Raw genomic sequence first — 10,211 nt, forward strand, 5'->3', positions numbered from 1 at the left:
TCTCCACAAAATTAAAGTACAGTAAAATGTTTCACAACTATCATAATTTTTTTTACCATCAACACATAGAGAGAGAAATTCACTCTTTTCTTTTTGTCTCTCCTATTTTCTCCTTTTCCAAATTTTTTTTAAAGTAAAGAGCCAAAGCCAAAGCCCAAGTGCATTGGAATCCCTCCTTGAAACTTTGGCTCTACAAAAAGACAATTAGGAGGTAATGCCTACCACAAGCCCCGAGTGTGTTGGAGTTGCTTTTAGTAAAGGGAGCACTATGATCAGAATCTTGATATTTGCTCATGGCCATACCACTCAGACGTGTCACCTCTTGAGTGCTATTTGGAAGTAAGTAAACAAAATTTGACAGTTAATTGATAAGTGTTTGGTAGGTCCATTTAACTGTTAACGTCCTACCTAACCATTCCTTGGCCCCTTGCCCCTCTCTCTCTCTCTCTCAACCGACCTCTCCTTAAACAAATACTAGAAGAACAATCAAAAGGGGCCACTAATAGGATGATTTAGTCAACTAAAGCATGCTTTTCAAATTATTCAACGCGGCAACTCGTGTTAATTAGTATTATATCTTTAAAGAGCCAACGTTTGGTAGTTTGCCACGTCGATGTAGCGTCTATTGTCGTGGCATTTGTAGTACAAAAATTAATCAAACTGTTTCATCAAATAGAAGAAACAACTATATATATATATATATATATCTATCTTATAATAGGGTCTTGAACTAAGTGAGATTTAAAAGAATATTGACCCCCCCCCCCTCCCCCCCCCATTATATATATATATATATCTTATAATAGGGTCTTGAACTAAGTGAGATTTAAAAGAATATTGACCCCCCCCCCCTCCCCCCCCCATTAATAAAAGAGTTAGGTAGGTACAAGAGTGTATATGCTAAGGCGTCCTATAGAGTTGGATAAGGATATTAAAATAGTTTCATCTAACCCATTGCCAACCCTAAGCTCAAGGGACATATCATCGGACATGTCATCAGTTTGAAAACACAAGGGATATCTGAATATTGATCAAAATGAGGAGAAGTATGTCTAATAACCCCCTCTCTTTTTTTTTTTTTCTTTTTTTTTAAACTTTTGTTGGCACCCTAACTTTTACGTGTCGCAATCCATTATCATTTTCTTTTAATGATTACCTAAAGAACTGAAGTGTACTTGTGTTGTATTGATGTTATAACTAGGTTTGAAACTCAAGTGGGTTAGGGATCAGCTCGTGTCCAATCCACACTTGACAAACACCAACCAACGCCTACATCCAATCCTTCCAACTTGGGCATGAAATGTTCAACCCGAGCTCAACTCAAGTCGGGTTCAGGTTTGATCATTCCTCATTAATACTAGATAATTTAGTAATGATATGAGTTTATATAAAAATAAGTGATATGTAAAAAAATATATAATTTACAAGTTGCCTTAAAAATATATTTTAAAGGTCACATACATAAAATTATAAATAAATGTAAAGAAGATGATGATAATGATTAACTAAATTTTGAAGTATTTATTTTGAATGAGAAAGAAACAAAGATATTTTAAATTATTTTTAAATTCTAATCATATTAAGCTCAGGTTCGGAAATATATGAAAATGGTATGGACCTTATGATTATGAGTAACCAATGTTATGTCAAGAACACCAAACACTCTTAATTTTCCTTTTTAAAATTGCAATAAAAAAAAAATCTAATTTGGTCAAACAACTGGTAAAATTAAATAATGAGTTAGATGGAAAAATACAGGTGATGTATTATACTCTATCTATGAGGGAGGTATCTAAGACCAGCATCAATACGGTCTCCTCTAATTGATACAAGTTTGTTTTTTGTTACATTTATAGATGAGTTTTCGAGTTGCTACTTTGAAAGATTAGCAACGCGTATACTCTTTTTTTATATTATTGTTTCAACATACTTTATGATTTGAGATATCATCTTATGCAATAGACGAATATCAAACTAAACAAACAAAAGATATGATACGGACTCTTCCTTCTCAACAAGTTGTTATTTGGGATGTTTGATGAGGATGTAGGTTCGTAACATATAATTATCGTCGTTAAATTCTATCGAAAAATTTGGAATAGGGTGCACAAATCTTATTCCTCTAGTCAAATTTGAAAAAATGAAAAGGGGGTCAAGATTCATGTTAGGAGACGACAAGGTTTTATATCGGTTGCCAATTTGACCTAACTCCCTTCCTTTATCTGGTCTTGGAATGGGCAAGGTAGTGTAAATGAAATATTCTGCTTCACAATGATAGGAAGAGCTAACATCGAAGGATAAAAAAGTAACATCACTATGAGTTAATTTAATTTTATAGAGTAAAAAACTTATCGTTGGGATTTGATTTAGCCGAATAGAGTTTTAAATGATCTTATTAACCCTCGATACCATACAACTTCCTTAATCATCAACTCATAGCCAAACCTTATCAATTTCAGAATCTCCCATATTAAATGGGCTGGCAATGCTTCAAAAAATAATTACTAAAATAAAAGGAGGGTTTGGAGTTTGGAGTTTGGACTTTGGAGTTTGGACTTTGGGAACTCACTCATATATTAATTGTTAAGAAATTAATTAGTATTTCTCACCTTCTTTACAAGGAAATAAAGGGCAAAACTTAATTGAAAAGGAACTGTGGAACTAGTCATTCTTTCCTTTGAGAACTCAAACCTTTAAAATACTTATATTTTTTCATAAAATTATTTTAGTTATAAAAATACCCATGGAGGTCCTACCACTAATAAGTGAAAAAAAAAATAATTCAAAGGAGACTCTTTGATTAATTATTCTTCTATTGCAATTTAATCAGATTAAAAAAAGAAAAAAACATAAAAACGAGAATGATAGTTTGATATAAAAAAATATAATAATAATAATAATAATAATAATAAATCGAGGGTTTTTAAATGACATTGAAGACGTTGGGTTGGTGAAGAAGTTGAATAAGTTAAAAACAATATACGTTGGAGTTTATCAAGTTGAGGATGATAGTTTTTTAGGTTGAACTCATCTTCAATCTTAAGATTCTATCTCCTTTAACCTACAAATCTCAAGAGCAAAATAGCTTTTTAAAGAAGTAAAAGGATAGAAATTTTGGAAAGAAAAATAAAAAAATTTCTACTAGACATTAAATTTGAAGGATTCAAAGGTGAGATTGAATAGGTTTTCCCTTGATGTTAACAGCTTACAAAAGACTAAATTTGGAAGATAATCAAGGGCTTGGGCTAGAGGATGAAAATGAGGGCATTTTGGTTATTCACATTAGTCTTAGAAAAGGAAACATAGGTCAAGGGGGTTTGTCATCGGTTTGTAAACACAAGGGATATCTTAATATTGATCAAAATGAGGAAAAATACCTCATTTTTTGAAAACTTTGTATTGGCACCCTAACTTTTACTTATTGCAACTCATTATCATTTTCTTTTAATGAGTACCTTATCTTAAGGCTTTAGTTCCTCTTTATGCGTACTGGTATCTCATTGATGTTATAACTAGGGTTACAACTCGATGGTTGGGGATCAATCCGCATCTAACTCACACTTGACAAACACTAACCCACGCCTGACACCTATGCCCAATCTGACCTCGGGCATGAAATGTTCAACTCAAGCCCAACCCAAGTTGAGTTGATCAGGTAGGTCGAGTTTGTTTAATCCTCATTAATACTAGATGTTTTAGTAATGACATGAGTTTATATAAAGATAAGTGGCATGTAAAAAATGATAAAATTTACAATTAGTTGTCCTAAAAATATATTTCAAAGTTTACATACTTATAATTATAAGCAAATGTACATAAGGTGATGATGATGATGATTAACTAAAATTTGAAATATTTATTGTAAATGAGAAAGAAACAAAGATATTTGAAAATATTTTTAAATTCTAATCATATTAAGTTCATGTTCAAGTAAATCGTGCATCCAAATACCTATACCCAAATCCAACCTGATTTGATTCAATCAAATTTTTTCTCTTGAACTTGAACCCAAGTTAATTGTGCTCAAACCTAACCCAAGGTTAGGTTCGGGTTTTGCACGCCCAACCCTAATACTAATCTCAACAAAGATGAGTTTTGGTCTTACTTATCGATCTTAAAAATTACTTACATTATAAAACAACTTGGAAAGGGTGGAGCTAAGAAAATTATTTTTAATACAAGAGATGAATAAGTGAATAAGTGTTTGATTATTTACATTGAAAAGATAATAATAATAATAATAATAAATCTTGAGTAGAAGTAGCTAAGTGAGAAATAATTTTCTTTCACAATTTTGCCCAAAGTATAATGGGTCGGATTATCCATAATCCTAACGGATATTTGGGTCAGTGGTGTGGAATATGGATGACAACATCCTCAACAGGCCGACAGTAACACGTTCTTAAGATTGAAGAAACTACGTGTCATTAAAACAACAGAATCACGTGTCACGCGCAAGAAGACTAAAACAACACTAATTTAAACCTAAAAGCTGTCTTTTTGGGATTCTCTCCTAATGTAAGAAAAAGAAAAGGCACGAAAGTGAGCTGATATCCTTAAAAATGAAAAAATTGGATTAAAGAACCAAACCCTAACCCTAAAATAGTAGTCGTGCAGGACGGCGAGAATCAAGAATTTCAGTGCCTCATAAAAATCAGTTTTTTTTATTTATTTTAGGGTTCAATCATTCTAGGTTTAGAACTGTTTAGATTTTATTCGTTTGGTTGGTTTGGGCTTTTAGTTTTAGGGTTCAGTGAATCTCTCTCTCTTCCACACATCGTGCAATGGCCGGCTAGAGATTCAAGGAATAATATCGAGCACCTCAGACATGAGACAACCTTCATTTTTTGATAAAGAAAAAACCCTATCTCAATTCCACGCGTAGAATCGAACCGCCATAATCGGCGACGTTTAAGGTGGGAAATTAGTCCCCAAAATGTACGATTTTTGAATCTGTTTCTTCAGGTAATGTTATGGGCGATTTTGTTCCAGATCTCCATTAATCTTAATTTTGGATCCCACAGCTGGATTTTCGCGTTTTTATACACAATTAGGGGTTTTTTAGTTCTAAAAAGGGCAAAAGAATTGATTTTTATATCTGGGTTTTGTTTATTTGGTACCAATTAACAATAATACCTAATTTTCAACAGACCGAATGATAGATCAGACGTTAAGATTTATGATGACATCAATAACCCTCATTATAAACTTAATTTCCATATGGTGTGTCAACACACTTTAATTTTTGAAAAAGTAAACGAGGGTAGTTCGGTAATTTCGGCACCACCCAACGGTTTCACTTGAACCAGAGACTTTGGAGGCCGGTTCAGGTAAGTTTTCTGCAATTTTGTATTCAATTGAACCGGAAAATCTGACCCAGTTTGTTAACTGAACCGGGTTAGTTTGAATCTGTTGGAAATCTTCCTCATTGAGGTCTGTAACTGTTTAAAAAAAAGAAAAAAGTTGTTCAAATTTAGAGTTTCTAACCAAATTTAATTTTCCTTGTTTGGTATAGTTGAGCATCTGAGGAGACAAGGATTGGGGTAAGCAGATTTTGTTGTCTTGCACCAGGTACTTGTAAGAATGTCAGACTCATCTCCACGATCACGCCGTCCTTTGGTGACATTTTTAACATTTTTATTTATTCTTGGAACAGAATTCCCTTTGTTTTACTTTATTAATAAGACCCTCCACGTTCGTCCGAAATGCCAGAATGTGGGTCACATTCCTCTCCCCTCTGTCACTCTAATTCATCTCATTAATCTGATTATTAACGTGTTTAATAACTCTTGATCATGTTTCAATGATTGCTTTTAGACCTTCTAGTCACTCTAATTGTGTTTTTTAAACTAAATACATGATACTTAACGCCGTTGAAGGGTTCGGATTATTTTAATTCATCATTGCTTGAACTTGGGCACCCTATGAGTTGTACTTGGCCCCTTGTCGGCCCCCCCATGGACTCATGCGAAAACAATTGGTTACAAAGGATTGAGACTACCCTTTCAGATTAATTATTGAGAGTTAAGAATTCGAATTTTATTATAGAAATGAAGTCAATCCAGTGCATCATTCTTAGTAGTTGTTGGGTATAAGTATGTCTCTAGACTTCTTTTTTCGACAAGCATCAAAGAACTGATTGAGCTTCTCTTAACAGTTAACACTCAATAAACAAAACCCAGTTCTCTCTCTCTCTATAACAGAAGAAAAAAAAAATGGAGTCTATGGGAACCATGTCTGAGGGGGAATGGAGTTCTTTTAGTGGAATGTCCACTGAAGAGGCTGATTTTATGGCGCAATTGCTCGGAAGCTATTCATTCCCGAGTGAGCAAGACGGGGTTCCGCCTACTTTTTGTCCCAATCATGAACCTTCCATGAACATGGGAGGGAATGATATGAGTTCATATTTTTGTTCAGATACTGTTAATTCTAATTTACTCTACTCTTCTCAAGGGAGTAGTTATAGTAGTGGTAACTTATTTTTTCCGACTTCTGGCCATGAAAACTACTACGTAAGTGATTCTAATCCAATTTTGGCAACAAATGATAGCCCCATGTCGATTGGTTTTTGTACAATGAATGAGCAGAACACTAGAACGCCAATTACAACCTTTCCTGACAATTTAATGGAGGCAAATGTTTGCTTGAATGAAGAAATGAGCAGCGGAAGTTTGGGGAAGCATACACAAGAAGTTGTTCTTCCAGATCAGAGATTGCAACCAAAAAGAAAACTCGAAATGCCAGAACTGAATACAACCAATGAAGATAACAAGAAAACCAACTCATCTGAGAATCCTAAGAAGAAATCCCGGGTTTCAGGAGATGTGAGTATTAATTTGAAGCTTTTACCTTATTTATATTAACCGCATTCAGTATAAGCTCAAGACACATAAGTGCTCTAACCATATTGCGGCTTGTGATCAATCCATAGATACCGATAGAAAATAAATAGGCACTCAAAACAAGTACATGTTCGAGCATCATTGACCAACTCCTTATGAATCTCGATTCATTTCAATATAAACAACAATTCAACCAATTCTATTTCTTTGATGATGTGGCTCTAAACAAGAGTGTAATGGAGGAACATTATTCTCAATCCTTGGTATAAGGCTTTGATGATGATGATAATGTGCAGGGTTTTGTTTTCTAATGTCTTGTCATTATTTCAAATGCAGGTCCAAAGGAACAAGAAGAATGTGCACTTGAAGAAGAACCATAAGCTCGCCTCAGTTAGTACCGATGAAGAGGAAACTAATGCTGGTTTTAACAGGCAGACCTCTAGCAGTTACAGCTCGGAGGATGACTCTAACGGTTCTCAAGAGCTAAATGGAGGAGAAACTTCAAGGTCCGCAGCAATGAACTCGAATGGAAAGGCAAGAGCCAGTAGGGGCTCAGCCACTGACCCTCAAAGCCTCTATGCAAGGGTAACTACTAGACTTAACAAATAATTACAATTCTCCCTACTAATATGAAAATTTTCCGACTAACTTAACAATCGTTTTATTGGTTTTGCAGAAAAGAAGAGAGCGAATTAACGAAAGGTTGAGAATTTTGCAGAACCTAGTCCCTAACGGAACGAAGGTAAGCTTGTACACTCTATGAAAATGGAAACTAAATTTCTTTTTATGTTATTTTTTACGCAATTATGGTTATTGAGGTTGAGTTGGAGAAAGCGAATGCCTTAACCAATTCGTTTTGATGGTTCAACAGGTTGACATCAGTACAATGCTTGAAGAAGCTGTTCAGTATGTCAAGTTTTTGCAGCTCCAAATCAAGGTAAAGAGCCGAAAAATAATTTTAGATAAGTTTTATGGATCAACTGACTTCAATTAGAGGTCTAAAATTCATCTAAGTTATTTATTTATTTTCTATGTGGGTCTTTGCAGCTTTTAAGCTCTGATGATCTATGGATGTATTCTCCCATCGCTTACAATGGGATGGACATTGGGCTTGATTTGAAGATCTCTCTATGACGATGAATTTGCAAGACAGAGGAGGGTGATGCCGGAATTGTGATGTTAATAAATTTACCTATTTATTATAAAAATTCATTTCTATCTTGTAATTGGTTTTAATCTAAATAAGTAATTAAAGTTTCCATTTTTCAAAACTAGGGAGTATCCTTGGGCAACAATGTATATTCCTCAATGTGGATTCATGTACCAGATTTTAATAACAATTAACGGACTTATAAGAAGATATTATAATATTTGAAATCATGTCAGGCTCATTATCTTTATTACCATTTGAAAATTTAACTGAAAAATTCAGTGAGAGCATTCATTCAATGGTCATATGTTTTGACCCAATTCAAATGTCTACTTGGTTATTATTAGTCTTGTTTAATGCAAACCTAATTTCTCATTCCTACTTTCTCATAGCGAAATATCATTCCTACTTTCTAAATAGTCCCTAAGTTTTGCGCAATAGTTTCATAGGACATTTAGTAAACCTTTTCTATCTTCATGGTCTCTTGTTACTGATGAACTCACCGCTTTTTCTTTTTTATTTATTTATTGTCAAGTTCACCACTTTTTATTAATGTCGAATTCGACACATTTTTATTTAGTGTCCAGTTCACCACTTTTTATTTACTGGTGAATTCGACACTGGAAAAACCCACCCATTTTCAATTTTTGAGTTTTTTCGACTAAAGTATATTGAAAGATCGATTAAAACCTTGAGAGAACGACTTGTTCAGATGATTTCAACCCAAAAGAATCATTTGTGATCGATTTTCATCCAAAAACTAAGAAAAAAAGTGTGAAACCCCTATGAAAATGGCTTATTCTTCCTTCTTAAATCATTTTCGGCGGAATTGAGTCTCCAAAACTTGACTAAGATGTCAAAAATCCAATTTTTTGGTTGAAAATGATGAGTTTAAACGATTAGGGCATTCAATCGTGTGAAATGTGGGAGATGAGACCCAGGGACTGTTAAGAAAGAGAAAAATTTACTACATGGATTATTAAGAAACCACCCAAAAACTTATGGATTATTAAGAAAAATGTCTTTTTGTCAGGGTCTTTTAAGTATTTTTCCCTTATTTGGGATCTGTTAAGGGAATCTTATCACAAAATTCAATTATGTCGTCTAAAGCTATATTTTTCTTTTTAATTCTAGTGTGTTCATACCTATTCTTATCTCGATTCACATTCTTAATGGTCTTTATCTCATTCTTTTAGAACCTTTAGCTTGGATTTTCTTTCTAAGTGGGATTACAATCGATCTTCATTGCATATGACCTAACCATCTCAATCAAATTCTTTGAATTAATCATATATTTGGGTTATTCAACATTTTTTTTTTTTAATTTATTCATTTTTTATTTACTTTTCCTAATTTTTCCACTCACCCATCTCAACGTTCTCATATGTGTTTTGCTTAGTCTATGTAGATGTTACTTCTTAATTGCTCAACATTCAACTCCAATCTTACTACCTTCATCCCTCTAAAAACAAAATCATTTTTTACAACTGAAATTTGATGGCGTAGTGGCAAGCCAAGCCTTGATAAGATCCTCGGGAAGGGTAGGTCAAATGTTCGAAACCCCATAAGCTATGAATTCTTTGGGGCCACCCTTTAGGGTTTGTTTGACCCTCGACTCAACTAATTGCACGTAGGACTTTCCGAGGGGGCAATGCGTGTGATTAGTCTCATCTGAAGGGTGGGGATACCCACTATAAGCAATATATATTATTGGATTCATCCAACCAAATTATGACATAGAAAAGACAATTATGATCTCGATTCACATTGGTGAACTCTAATGTTGAATTAAAAAGGTATTTGATGTTAATATGACATAAATGAGTGAGAATCAATTCAATTCACTGATATAAGATCGTAAACATGAACGAAATTTAATCTTTTGGTATGTTTGGTCAATTATATTTATTTATTTATTTCAAATGAATGGATAGACTTAAGAAGAAAAAAGAGGTGATAAAATATTATAGCATTTTCTAGTTTCAAGCTTAGTTAATTCTATTGATGAGTTGGTTGGTACTCTTGGTTCGAAATATATATAAATCAACAACTAAAGAAAGAGTGATCAACAAATGTAATACGGATCAAGATCGACTCCCAAACTTAATCACTATAGATTGAGATTCGAAAGCGAGATTGACAAACTGAACAAGAGGCTTTGGTTGTTAAGGGATGGATCACTTCTCACATGTCAATATAAACAAACTATTTACCAACCC

At 33.7% G+C, this 10,211-nt stretch overlaps 1 protein-coding gene across 3 annotated transcripts; it reads left to right on the forward strand.

The window, feature by feature from the left end:
- The first annotated feature begins 4,523 nt into the window (after positions 1-4,523).
- LOC147409308 (transcription factor bHLH84-like) lies at positions 4,524-8,222 on the forward strand. 3 transcript variants are annotated; one of them, XM_086427463.1, is made up of 6 exons: positions 4,524-5,433; positions 5,516-6,824; positions 7,179-7,427; positions 7,519-7,584; positions 7,714-7,779; positions 7,890-8,222. In XM_086427463.1, exons 2-6 carry the CDS (start codon positions 6,216-6,218, stop codon positions 7,974-7,976), a joined length of 1,077 nt encoding a protein of 358 aa, XP_086283589.1. In that variant the 5' UTR covers positions 4,524-5,433; positions 5,516-6,215; the 3' UTR covers positions 7,977-8,222. The 3 variants fall into 3 exon arrangements, with proteins under 3 accessions (XP_086283589.1, XP_086283582.1, XP_086283599.1); XM_086427456.1 differs by having other exon boundaries at positions 4,524-5,330; XM_086427473.1 differs by having other exon boundaries at positions 4,524-4,965.
- The last annotated feature ends 1,989 nt before the right edge of the window (positions 8,223-10,211 follow it).

The sequence above is a fragment of the Akebia trifoliata genome, chromosome 2 (genome assembly GCF_017979445.1).
Source record: "Akebia trifoliata isolate Shusen 1 chromosome 2, ASM1797944v1, whole genome shotgun sequence".
NCBI lineage: Eukaryota > Viridiplantae > Streptophyta > Magnoliopsida > Ranunculales > Lardizabalaceae > Akebia > Akebia trifoliata.

Coding starts and splice junctions, on each gene's coding strand:
- LOC147409308 (XM_086427463.1), top strand. CDS start 6,216: ATGGAGTCTATGGGAACCATGTCTGAGGGGGAATGGAGTTCTTTTAGT. Junction 7,428..7,518: donor CTCAAAGCCTCTATGCAAGG/GTAACTACTAGA, acceptor TTGGTTTTGCAG/AAAAGAAGAGAGCGAATTAA. Junction 7,780..7,889: donor TTTTGCAGCTCCAAATCAAG/GTAAAGAGCCGA, acceptor GGGTCTTTGCAG/CTTTTAAGCTCTGATGATCT.